This window comes from Myxocyprinus asiaticus, chromosome 22, assembly GCF_019703515.2.
Source record: "Myxocyprinus asiaticus isolate MX2 ecotype Aquarium Trade chromosome 22, UBuf_Myxa_2, whole genome shotgun sequence".
Taxonomy (NCBI): Eukaryota; Metazoa; Chordata; class Actinopteri; order Cypriniformes; family Catostomidae; genus Myxocyprinus; species Myxocyprinus asiaticus.
Window position 1 is genome coordinate 12,954,140 of NC_059365.1, and position 13,566 is coordinate 12,967,705.

General features: G+C 37.8%; 1 protein-coding gene across 3 annotated transcripts in view; it reads left to right on the forward strand.

The window, feature by feature from the left end:
* Positions 1–11,905, forward strand: part of LOC127413474 (peroxisome proliferator-activated receptor gamma coactivator 1-beta-like) — an 84,955-nt gene extending 73,050 nt beyond the window's left edge. For all 3 annotated transcript variants that reach the window (XM_051650660.1, XM_051650659.1, XM_051650661.1), the window contains one exon: positions 7,598–11,905. In XM_051650660.1, the coding sequence (XP_051506620.1) occupies positions 7,598–7,689 (92 nt within the window). In that variant the 3' untranslated portion in view covers positions 7,690–11,905. The remainder of the gene's footprint in view (positions 1–7,597) is intronic.
* The last annotated feature ends 1,661 nt before the right edge of the window (positions 11,906–13,566 follow it).

Below are 13,566 nucleotides of genomic sequence, written 5' to 3' on the forward strand. Positions count from 1 at the left end.
TGAAGTTGGTTCCAGACAGTGATAATGAAGAAGCTGCTCTTTGCTCATTTGATGACTTGCTCATTTTTAAACAGGACACATCATAGCCAATGTTCTGAGTCAGATTCTATGTAAAATTTTGGTTAGTGAAGAGATTACAATAACGCTGTTCTCACTAGTAGTCAACCGATATAGGTTTTTCAGTGGCCAAAGCTAATATGAAGGCTGGGAATCAACAACTACCTCTTAGACACCACCGTATGTATCACTTCAAAAGTCTGAAACCAGATTGAAAAACTGGGAATTTTTTATTTTTATTTATTTGTCACTAATCAAATATCTCATTCTAAGCAAATAACTAAACAAATTTGACATGGACCATGTTACTCCATTGTACAAAAGGTAAGATTTCCTTGCTTCCACTGAAGCACACAAGATGTTCTTTGTAACATTCTCAAATCTTGCTGGAATAACATGGATTTTGCACAAACTTGAGGACTCAAGTGCATGTTGTCATTAAAGCTAAAGGGTCCCCAAATACTAAAGAAATTCTGAAATTCATGTTAAATTTTCGATTAAACTCTTCAGTCAAACTGTTATGCTGATAATTTAATTTGCAATGGAAAATAAAGTATTGAATTAAAGAAATTGCTAAATTGAAGCTTTCACGAATGGCTTCAGACTTTTGGACCCCACTGTATATTTTTGTCAGTCACTGTACATATCGGTCTACCATTGTATATATCAGTCAGCCTCTTCTAGGGTCACTTTTATTTGTATAGCGCCTTTCACGATACACATCATTTTAAAGAAACCCCCATAGGGATGTTGCAATTATATAGTTTCACTATTAACCACGGTTAAAAATCTCATGGTTAATTTAACCATAAGAATTTTGAATCTATGAGTTTCCACTAAGAAATGTTGGTGCAGGGAATGATAACGTTTGCCGAACAAATTGGAAAAAATCCGGTCATTTCATTTCGGTGTTTATTTTTCGCCGTAACGCTATGGACTATGCATAATAATGTTACATAATAATGACACAAAATGGCAAACTTTTGTTCTATATGGCTGTTTTTCTATAAATAAAAAAAAAATGGCTGTCATGGAATAAGCGTCTAATAAAAATAAAACAACAAAAAAAACATTCACCAGGGAGCAAAATTGTTCAAAGCGAAAATACTAAACTAAATTTGCCTAATGTCCTTTCGTTTACAAAGGAATATTAAAATAACAAAAATCATTAGGTAATGTCTAGGGCTGTGCAATGTGAATAATATGCTTCTGTCTGACACACGCATCTGTTCCTGGTAAACCCATCCAGAAAAGTCCATCCATGAAATCGGGAGTTTATTCGTGATAACACGTCAACAAACAATATGAAATATGGGCTCGCACCCATTATTGCACTGATGTGCACAGAAAGGGAAAAAAACTGCTGAAAATAATGACGAGACTGTATATATCTGTATATATCGATCAACTGATGTATATAACGGTCAATCACTGTATATATTGCAAAATAATATCATATTTACTGATGGAATACATGGATTTTGGTATCAACCTCAGTATTAACCCTAAATTGCATCATTATAGTTGCGGATGGTGTAAGTGATGTCAGAGAAAAGACGGAACTTAAATCGCTCACTTATTAAAAGAAGACTGTTGACGTTACCTGTCTCAGAGCTGAGTGCGCACTCACCCTCAAAAATGGAGGATGTGACAATGGCTGCTTGCGAGGCCGACATGCTTGTAAAGCGAATAACATCCTAGTCTTGGCAGGCGTTGACAGGGCGCTCAAATAAAATGTATCCTTTGTGAGAAATTATCGGCAGCCACAGCACATATCGCGGAGGTGGAAACCCGTGTTGCTGAAGCAGAAGCGCACATAGCCATGGTGGAAGATACTGTCACGAAAGGCAATGCCGAGCTGGCCGGGATTAAAAAGAGTCTAGACGTGGCCCTTGAGAAGCTGTATGATATGGAAAACAGAAACAGATGGTGCAACATCAGAATAACTGGCCTGCCAGAGGGTGAGGAGGGTAAGAACCCAGTTTCGTTTCTCAAATCCTGGCTACCTACTCTGTGGAACATCGACTTTAAGAATGGCCAGGTGAAGACTGACTGCGCACACCACGCTCTAGCACGTCACTCTGCAGCGGGTGAGAGACCCCAAGCGATTACTGTAAAACTTAATAATTTTCAAGACAAAGTGCGCGTTTTGCAAGCCGATCGTGCTGCTGGTCAACTACCCCACAATCGCCACACTATTTCCATTTACGAGGATTTCTCAGTGGCGATTTCTCAGAAGAGACAAGCATTTGGGGCTGTGAAGAAGCGGCTCTGTTTAGAGGGGAATTGGCTTTGCGATGATCTACCCGGCCATCCTTAGGGTAGTACGAAGGCGGCAAGCTCTTCAAACAGCCTAAGGACGTCGAGGCTTTTCTGGCGGCCCTGCCTACTAAAATATCCACCTCCACTGGTGGCTCAACACGGCTAGATGGGACTGAACAACTCTAACCAGGTTGTTATTTGATTTAGGGTCACTTGTGTGTGAACACGAAGTGTTAAAACCAACCGATGTCAAAATTGATATAAGCTCTCACAAGACTTTCAAACTTGTTGTCCACAGTTAGGATTTACACACACATTTTCAAAATTTGCTGAATGGCAGTGTGATCATAGTGTGATCGTCGACGATTTCAACTGTACGCTCTTACCAAAACTTGATAAAACTTCTCCATCAAATGACAGGCGATCCGCAAGAGCTTGTGCTCTGATTGAGATGTGTGAGGAGCTGGGTCTGGTGGATACTTGGTGGATGCTACATCCAAGAGATGATGGCCACAAAGAGTATACCTTTTTCTCCAGAGTACATAAAACTGGAAGTAGCATAGATTACTTCTTTTCACCTAAGACGTCTTTACATTATATAATAGACTGTAATATAGGCAGTATTGTCATATCAGACCACGCAGCTGTGTTTCTTACCCTGGGTTTATCCAACTTTACATATAACCTGCAAAACAGCGGATGTATGAATTTGCTAAAAAGCCTAATAAATACCTGGCCAACCTTCTGCACCGCCGATCTTATGCCCAAGTCATTTCCACCATTAAGGACAAATATGGAGTCCCTTATCACAATAATAAGGCCATTAGTAAGATTTTTAGAATATTTTACAAGAAGCTCTACATGTCTCAATTAGACTCTGGCCCAGTTTAATCTATGAACAATTTTCTTACAAAACTATCCCTGCCAGAAGCGTCTGAGGAGCAAAGACAGGTCTTGCACAAACCAATTGAAATTAGAGAAATTTGTAATCGTATTAGTAGCTTTCCTAATGGAAAGGCGCCTGGGCCAGATGGATTCACCACAGAATTCTTCAAAAAGTTTGAGGACACTTTGGTTAATTCTATGTATGACATGATTCAATTGTCTTTTAATTTCGAGAATCTCCCTAACTCTATGATGGAGGCCAACATTTGTGTTATTCTAAAGAAAGGAAAACCCCCTGATGAATGTGAATCCTACCATCCCATTTCCTTACTTAATGTGGATTTAAAAATACTAGCTAAGATCCTGGCCACCCGACTCGATTCTGGCAACTGCTCCCAACTATCATCAGTATGGATCAGACAGGTTTTATCAAGGGGAGATCCTTGGCCCATAATGTTAGAAGGTTACTTAATATAATTCAGCACTCAAATCAGTGTGCAAGTGGTGGCATAGTCATCTAATTGGATGCCGAAAAGGTATTTTACAGGGTCGAGTGGCCATATTTATTTTCGGTACTATCCAAATTTATCTTGGGCAACAACTTCATTAAATGGATTAAAATCTTATATACCCTTCCAATCCCCTAAATTTAATCTGTCAGGGGGCACCAGACAGGGTTGTCGCTTGTCCCCGCTGCTGTTTGTAATGGCTATTGAACCTCTAGCGGTGGCTATTAGAGGAGACCCGTCCATTAGGGGGATTTGCCTAGGGAAGAAGCTCCATAAAATTTCACTATATTCGGATGATGTTTTAATCTATTTAGAGTCTCCACAATGTTCTATTCCCAAAGTAATTGACCTGATTTCTGATTTTGGCTCAGTCTCTGGTTATAAGATTAACTTCTCAAAATCCAAAACAATGCACCAAGTAATGTTCACTCCCTGTATTCAACAGTCTCTTTACATTTTAAATGGTCACCTTCTGGATTCGAATAATTGGGTATAAAAATGTCACCACAATTGGAGCGCTTATACCAAATACATTTTATTCCAGTTATTAGATCTATTGAGTCTGACTTAGACAGATAGTGCAGCCTACCACTATCACTGCTGGAATGTATCCATCTTGTGAAGATGAATATATTACCGCGTCTGTTATACTGTGTTCAAATGTTACCTGTTTTACTTCCCAGCAAATACTTGAGACAGCTGCGTGGCTCTGTCATTTCTTTTATTTGGTGAAATAAAAAATGACCCAGATTGAGATATAGTTAACTTTCACTGCCTAGCAGACTTGGAGGATTAGCAGCTCCCCTGTTTAAATTTTATCAATTCTCTGCCCAGCTCCGATAAATCTTGGAGTGGTTAGTAGATGACCACAATTCTACTTGGGTTAGCGCCGAAGCAGCAACTCTTGGGTCTGTCCCCCTTCATACCTTGCTTTACATATATATATATCTTACTAAAGGTAACTTCATTTTAAAAAATATGGTTAAAATGTGGATGCAAATCTGTAAAGCCATGGGCTTCTACACACATCTTTCATAGTCAACACCAATACACAACAACCCAGACTTCCCTCCTCATGAATGACGGGATGGTACTATGGAAGGAAAAAGGCATCTGCGTTATAGGGGACGTGATAGAAAACTAAAAGATAATGTCTTTTGACCAAATTATCGTGAAATATAATATCAATAAAATGCACTTTTATACATGCCACCAAATATATAGTTTTATATTTAAAAGTCTAAAGCAATTCCCTGGTGGTTTCTGTTCTTCCCAATTAGAATAACAGCTGAATAAAATTCCAATGCTCCATTCACCATCCAGGTGGTTTTATAACATACTCATGAATTCCCACAAAAATAATGGGCCAGAGAACTGTGGGAGAGTGATATTGGGGAAGAAATCACCGCTTACATATCACCCCAAGTTTAAAGCATAAAATAAACCGAAATTTGTCTAGTTTTTGTAATAAGTGTAAAGCATCAGAGGGATTCATTGCTTTTGGAGTTGTGGAAAGATTCAGCATTCAGAACAAGGTCCCTTGTTCTGTTGGAACTGGAAAATATATTTTGCTGTCCACTACAATTGGGGTCGAAGTCCTGTCTACTAGTAAGTTCTCAGGAATTCCCTTCTAAATTTCAAGGTGCTCATCTTCTGCAAATTCTTTTAAAATGTTCCCGCAAATGCATTGTCATTCTATGGATAAAGGACCAAAGCCCTTCAGTTGTTCAGTGGATAAACATAGCTAAAGGGCTCATTCCTTATGAGGCCATTTCCACTGCATTAAATGATAAACCCTTTAAATTCTATAAGACTTGGGACCCTTTCCTTAGATATTTATGGGTGGATGAGGCACAAATAGTGTCCCTGGGAATCCAGACCGTTGCATGGAGAGGTTAAAAGATGAAAGACTGAGTTTTGTGCCATCTATGTTGTACACAATCCATAAATATTTTTATTCTGTATTATTACTGTATTATTTAATTTATCTTATTCATTTATTTATCCTTTTTATTATTATTATTGTTGTTGTTGTTGTTGTTTTTAGCATTGTTACTCAGTTAAATACTTGTTTGGTTTTGTTATAGTTTGTTTAAACATTTTATTTGTTGTCACATTTTACAAGTCTTAGACTGGAGAAGCTATGTAAATTGTTTGTACCGATATGATTTTTGATAAGATTTCCAAATATAATCACATACTAAAGTGATCTATAATAGGTGTAAACCAAATACAGTTGTAGTATGGACTGGGGGGAAAGGATCTGTAAATAGGAAGGTGAAGTTTATTTCTTTAGTTGATATATTTTAGAACTGCTGTAGGTGGAATGGACAGATAATATTTTATATTTGTGCATATCATCAAAGTGTGAAAGCTCATAAAAATGGAGACATGTTCATCAAGTTCTGTAACGTTTTAATTGTTGGAAGATGGCACCAACTATTTTGCTCTGGTTGTAATCTGTATTTATGAAATTATTCTCAAACCCAGCCATTGTACAGTGCATTCAGAAAGAATTCAGACCCCTTCCTTTTTTTTTCAAATCTTGTTATGTTGCAGCCTTATGCTAAAATGCTTTATTTTTTTTTTACATCAATCTACACTCCATACCCCGTAATGACAAAGCAAAAACCAGTTTTTTGATAACTTTGCAAATTTATTACAAAGAAAAAACTGAAATATCACATTGACATAAGTATTCAGACCCTTTCCTTTGACACTTGAAATTTAGCTCAGGTGTATCCCATTTCTCTGGATCATCTTTGAGATGTTTCTACACTTTGATTGGAGTCCACCTGTGGCAAATTCAATTGATTAGGCATGATTTAGAAAGGCACACACCTGTCTATATAAGGTCTCACAGCTGAAAATGCATATCAGAGCAAAAGCCAAGCAATGAGGTCAAAGGAACTGCCTGCAGAGCTCAGAGACAGGATTGTGTCGAGGCACAGATCTCGGGAAGGCTACAAAAATTTTTTGGCTGCATTGAAGGTTCCCAAGAGCACAGTGGCCTACATCATTCTTAAATGGAAGAATTTTGGAACAACCAGGACTCTTCCTAGAGCTGTCCGCCCAGCCATACTGAGCAATCGGGGGAGAAGGGCCTTGGTAAAGAGGTGACCAAGAACCTGATGGTCACTCTGGATGAGCTCCAGAGATTATGTGTGGTGATGGGAGAAACTTGCAGAAGGACAACCATCACTGCCACACTCCACCGATCTGGGCTTTATGACTCTGTGAATGTCCTTGAGTGGCCCAGCCAGAGCCCAGACTTGAAGCTAATCGAACATCTCTGGAGAGGGCCTGAAAAATGGCTGTCCACCAACGGTCCCCATCCAACCTGACAGAGCTTGAGAGGATCTGCAGAGAAGAATAGCAGAAAATCCCCAAATCCAGGTGTGCAAAGCATGTTGCATCATACCCAAAAAGACTTGAGGCTGTAATCACTGCCAAAGGTGCTTCAACTAAGTACTGAGTTAAGGGTCTGAATACTTATTTCAGTGATATTTCAGTTTTTTTGTTTTTAATAAATTTGCAAAGTTATCAAAAATCTGGTTGTTGCTTTGTCATTGTGGGGTATGGAGTGTAGATTGATGTGAAAAATTTTTTTTAAAGCATTTTAGCACAAGACTGCAACATAACAAAATGTGAAAAAAATGAAGGGGTCTGAATACTTTCTGAATACACTGTATGTATTGGTCAACCACAGTTGGTCAGTCGCTGTATAGATAGGTCTATCAGTAGTCCTCAAATCATACCTTCTGTGTTTTGCTGTTGTAGGAAGCAGAAATATATTTCTAAAACATTTTTTTTATTATATTTAAAATGCTATTAAGAAAATTCTCTAGTAATATGAACTAACTCTTCAGTGTTTTGCTGTTTAGATGAGGCAGGTCCCGGCCCGGTGAAGAGCAAGTATGATGCACTGGACTTTGACGCTCTTCTGAAGGAGGCTCAGAGAAGCTTGCATCGCTGACACGCCTTGCAACGCCTCAAGCATTGCCACCCCGTCCGAGACTCGCCTCAGTACCTCAACCAAGGCACCTCTTCATGTTTACATTTTGAACATTTAAATAAAAAATTGACCTTGTCACTTGTAACTGAGGATCAGAGGACATTGGGGCAGGACAACCAGTGAACAAATGAACAGAAACAGCTCTGACAACACCGGACACAAGTGCTGCTTCTTGTGTGTGTTCGTGTTTGATGCCATTCATGACGTTGTGAGCAGCTCGGGCTTCGTAGCAAACCGCACTCTTCCGTTTGTTGTCGTGACGTGCGTGTGTTATTATTTTTTTGTTTGTTTTTTTATAAACCCTTTGTCACTCTTCATAGACTTGCAGGGTGCTTTCACCATTTTGTTGTACAAATATATAAACAATAACTGCTTTGTATTAGCAAAACTTTGTGGATGTTTAACTCTTTGTGTGTGTGTGTGTTATGATGAAAAGTGGATTAAAAGTGGATAAAAAAAAAAGGCAAACAAAAAGAATCCTGACAAGGTAGAGTTTACAATTCAAAAAGGAAAGGAAAAACAATAGTCTTTTTGTAATTTTAGTGCTTCCTTGATTTCATCTATGCACTCAAACGAGGTAGTGCTTCTTTGGTCTGGCCTCTATCCTCCTCTGGTCTTGAAGAAGCTTTCGCTGCTGGCTGCCAGAAACAACTGAGCAAATGAGTCTATTGTCCAAACCAACCCTACTGTACTACCTTAAAGGTGCTGTAAGTGATTGTTTTTGCAATACCACACATAAAATTCCTCTATTACCTGACAGATATCACTGATAGGTGTCCTGAGAAATCACACCTGTCTCTGTTTCAATGTATACAGCAAAAAAATAAAATAGTGTCAGGGGAACGGGCCATGCTTTTGTGTTCAGAGTGGTTGACATGTCTTTGGAGGGCGGGGTTAATTGAGTGGCTAAGTCTAGCGAATGTAAGCAAAACAACTGAAATTGCTTACAGCACCTTTAAAGGGTGAAGTGTGTAATTTATACATGTTAAAATACTTATATGTAGATACAGTTGTAAGCTATTTGTAGGTTGATTCCCCAAAGAAGTGTAAACAGTTTTTTCTTTGGCGCTATCAAAACATTGCTCTTTTTGAGCATCCTAAAATAGCAACATTGGCTCAACTGGTGTGACTATCTGTTTTTTGAACAATGGCAGATAGGTGATGTGTTTGAATTGTTTGTCAGATCGTGAACCTATCCTGTTAAGAACCCATCTCATAATTAATATTTTCATAACGTTTCGAAATTTCAAGGAATAGAATGTACCCGTCACAAATGCGATTGTGGCCACCTTCCTGTCCATCCTATTGATCTTAATTTGAAAGTACAGTTTAGTGGTAAGACTCTCCCAGTAGCACAGTCATAGGAGACATCAGACAAGTCTTTCTCCTTGATGTTGACTCAAAGTGCTCTTGTTGGCAGTACTTGAGAGAAAGGTGGTAGTGAACAAGGAGGAAGAGCTTTCCTAAAACTATTTCCAGAGCTTAATCTCATAAGAGATACAGTCGTATCTCTGCTTTGTTTACATGTCACTCTCTCATACTCTCTTTCTCTAAGCTCAAACTCTTTTTTTACTCTCCTATCTAACAGGGGAAGATCTGCGGGTTTTTTCTAGCTCTTACCTTGTGGCTAATTCTCTATTTGTCCTCTGTCGGTTTTTTTAAACGTGTACCTGTGTATAACTGCGTGCGTCATCCGTGTCTTTAGCAGGCTCTTGGGATGGGTTTGCCCCATATTATATGCTGGGAGTCGAAGTGTGTTCACTCGTACCTATTGCTTTTATTCTGCGGGGTCACCCTCCTCCCCTTGAACCCTAGGCCTGTGGATCTAGTACACATGTGAGTGTGTGCGTGCGTGTGTGCTGGTGTAGGGATGGTTATAAGCCTCTCTTTACTCTCGCATTATCCCTGCCTCTCCCTTGTATCCAGTTACCTCCACTGAAACACACCCCAAGCCTGAATGTTTACATGACTGAATTCTCTTTTGACTTTAATAGAGCGCACACTAAGTACAGAACGCCTTATTCAGTGTTAAAAGTACCCTAATCAGGACGTGCCTTGCTGGCTTCCCTCTTAAGGTACTGAGAAGTTACTTTGAATACTACAGACCACTTTCGACCAAATTTAAAACGCCCAATACGATCTTGAGAAGAAAAAAAAAACCTGAATGAGTGTTTGTGCTTAGTATGTATACTACTAACAAGTGAGAGAATGTGCTGGTTTACATGATTATATATAAGTATAAATATATAGAGGTATATAATGTGTATATAGCACTGTGTCTTGTGTAAACATGAAATGTATGGTTATGTTCTGTACAGCGATGTGGTAATCTTGTTGTGGTAACGAGTGGATCTGATTGGTTAATATGTTTAAAGGGCAGGGGAGAACTTGATGATGCAGCGTTAAGCAATACAGGGAGCTACAGAAGGGAATTTTCAATGATTATGGCTTCATAAGTCAAACACAGTTGTATAGAGTATCCCTTTAGAAATTGTTGAATTTTCTTTTTTAATGACTTTAATATGTTGATCTTTTTATTTTTTATGCAATTGAGATGCAATACCATTAATCTAAGAGAGCCTTTCTCAAAAACGGACGGATGTATTTAAGAGATCAGTTGTTTTATTGAAATCAGTTCTTGTACTGTATGTCGTAGATTGCTGTAGAGAGACAGTGAAACAGCTTGAATCATTAAAAAAGAAGGTTGATGTTCAGGATCACTGGCCAAGAAAGACTTTATGTATAAATAAGAAAAATACACAGACAGTCCATTTTCACAAGGAGAGCCTTAAACCTTATGGGAAAACAAAGCTATCAGTCCTGTCTGATCTCCTTTACAATCCAATGTTTTCTTTACTGAAATAATTAAACTTTTTCAATATATCTATATTAAAAAAGGTATATACATATATATGATTATATATACATACATATATATTTGTGTGTTTGTGTAGATAAATATATAGAAGCTATAATTTGTTATAGACCATTTTATTCAGTGTTTCAGAACACTTCAATACATTTGAACTTGATGGGGTGGAAAACACTACACTGTCGATCTAGAATGTACAAATGATATAAAAAAATAAAATAAAAAAATATATATAAAAAGAAAAACTTCCAAAGGGAACCTTCTTTAAATGCAATACATACTGTATTTCAGTCCTCATTTCAGCAATCGCAAGACAAAGTTGACCAAAAAGTACATTTGATGTTTGGATACAGAAGTGTGGTACCACATCAAAATCCATTTCACACATGTCATGATCGTTTGGCCTGGCCCTTAAATCTACACATGTGTGTGCATTCTTCCCCTCTTTTTAGTTAGTAGAAAATGTCACTTTTAATTCACTACATCTTTTGCCCTGCAATTTGTTGTTCACAAAGTACATGCTCTTGCAATATTGGAGAGAATTTGCTTCTTTAGCAAAATTGTCTGTGCTAAACCTTGGATCATTTTTATCAAGAAGTGGATCTAGCGTCAGTCATTTTGCTGCAAGAGCATTAGTTAACGAAATGCCTCTAATGTCATCATACATCCATGTCGCATGGTCTTGCTGCTTCAAGACCTTGTCTGTTGTGGAAACAAAATTGGAGTCAAAGGGCATATGTTGTTTTCTTTGTCTTGTTTTTATTGATTTTTGACTCCTCTAATGTCTATCAAATTCACTATGATTTTTCCTTTTTTAACCTAGTTTGTGGTAAATACTGCTAGTAAGATTTTATATTTTTTACATATATTTTGTTTTATTTGGAGTTTTTTTATTTATATGCCACTTAGCTTGGATGTCTTTAAATGGTGTTGGTTTTATTTTCAATTTCGTTTTTCGGTATTGTGTGATTTCATAAGTCTTGAGAATGTGGAGACAAATGCATTTCAGTATTTTTAAATAGTTAAAATCTAGTTTCCTAGATCAAATTATCTATATAGCATAAATTATTTGATGTCATAAATTATATTTTAATTCATGTAAATAGTTTAAAAAAAAAAAAAAAAAAAAAAAGCAGACAATGGCTTCCTTTTAAACTGAACACATTTCTCTTATGAGATTGTTTACATTATTAAACTGTAGAAACTGATCCTCATATACTGTATAAAAATAAATAAATAAATAAAAACTGAAAAAAAAAAGTACATTGTTTTGCCTCCAAAAAATAAAATCCATAATGAACAACATTCAACTTTGTGATTCATTCCTGTGCTGAGTTGCTCTGTATATTCATGCCAGAACATATATAATGCATGCATTGTGCATCATATTGCATGCTGCAGTAGACTGCAATAATACCTTCCACAGAAATGAATCCCTTTTGCGCTATTCTTAGAACGAGTGCTGAATAGAAATCTGGGCATGTTAGAAAGAGGAGGATTTAAAAAAAAAAAAAAACACCAGCAACATCAGCATCTGCTTTAAGACCATCACTTTTTTCTTTTTTTCATGTTTTAGTGCAATTACGCATTGCATAAACAGCATAGCTCAGCTGGAAGCTGTCTGATTGGATAGAATGCATTGAAATCACAGCCAATAGGAAATCACATTCTATATGTATCCATGCAGAGTGCCTATGATTTTAGATTGCGAGGCTAATTGTAGCAGCTCTTTTTGTTGAGGGTATGTAGCAGAACATGCTGAATGAAACAACTGTCAATGCAGCCATCGGGAGCTCGTGTGGCAATTTACCGCTCCGTTGGTTAGTGATTCAGATGTTCCCTACGGTATCTTCCTGTTAAAGCTGTGTGTGTGTGTGTGTGTGTGTGTGTGTGTGTGTGTGTGTGTGTGTGTGTGTGTGTGTGTGTGTGTGTGTGTGTGTGTGTGTGTTTTGTCACGTCAGAGCTGTCACGTCAGAGCTAATTTTAGCTTTTGAGGTGGTTGCAGATTTCTTGACTCTACCTATTTGCTGTGCGAGTGAGGCAAATGTAACATAAGCCGTGACATCATAGACCGTTGACGTGCAGTGACTGCGTTTGTGACATGACGTAAATTCTGCCATTGAGCCTGCCCCTTTCTGCTGCCCTGCCAATCAGCTCTTACCCATCCCAGTTGATTATGCCAACACCCCCTAGGTGTTATCCAATGCTTTTTATAACACTGTTATGTATGTCTCAATGGGACAGTTAGTACTAGCACACACACATAACAGAGTGTACTGCATCCTAGAGGCAAAATACTTTGCACAGCAACAGTTACAAAGCTATAAAAAGAGAGGCATGGCTCAGAAATTTCTCATTTGATCTTTTATTTATACATTCTTACATATTAATATTAATAGCAAAAATTGTAATATGTATTTTTCATCTGTATACATACTGCACTCTGTTTGTACACTATGTATAGTGGAGTCCGAAAGACTCTGAATTCTACACAAAAATGCTTCTATTTTGCATTTTTCTACTTTGATACAAATTATCAATGTAACAACTTAAGAAAATGTGAATTGAACATTTGTATTTTCTATTAATATTAGAATTTGTAAGTATTAGTGTACACCGATCAGCCACAACATTAAAACCACCTGCCTAATATTGTGTAGGTCCCCCTCGTGCCGCCAAAACAGCACCAGTTCGCATCTCCGAATAGCATTCTGAGATGCTATACTTCTCACCACAATTGTACAGAGCGGTTATCTGAGTTACCGTAGACTTTGTCCGTTCAAACCTGTCTGGCTATTCTCTGTTGACCTCTCTCATCAACAAGGCATTTCTGTCCACAGAACTGCCGCTCACTGGATGTTTTTTGTTTTTGGCACCATTGAGTAAATTCTAGAGACTGTTGTGCATGAAAATGCCAGGAAATCAGCAGTTAAAGAAATACCCAAACCAGCCCGTCTGGCACCAAC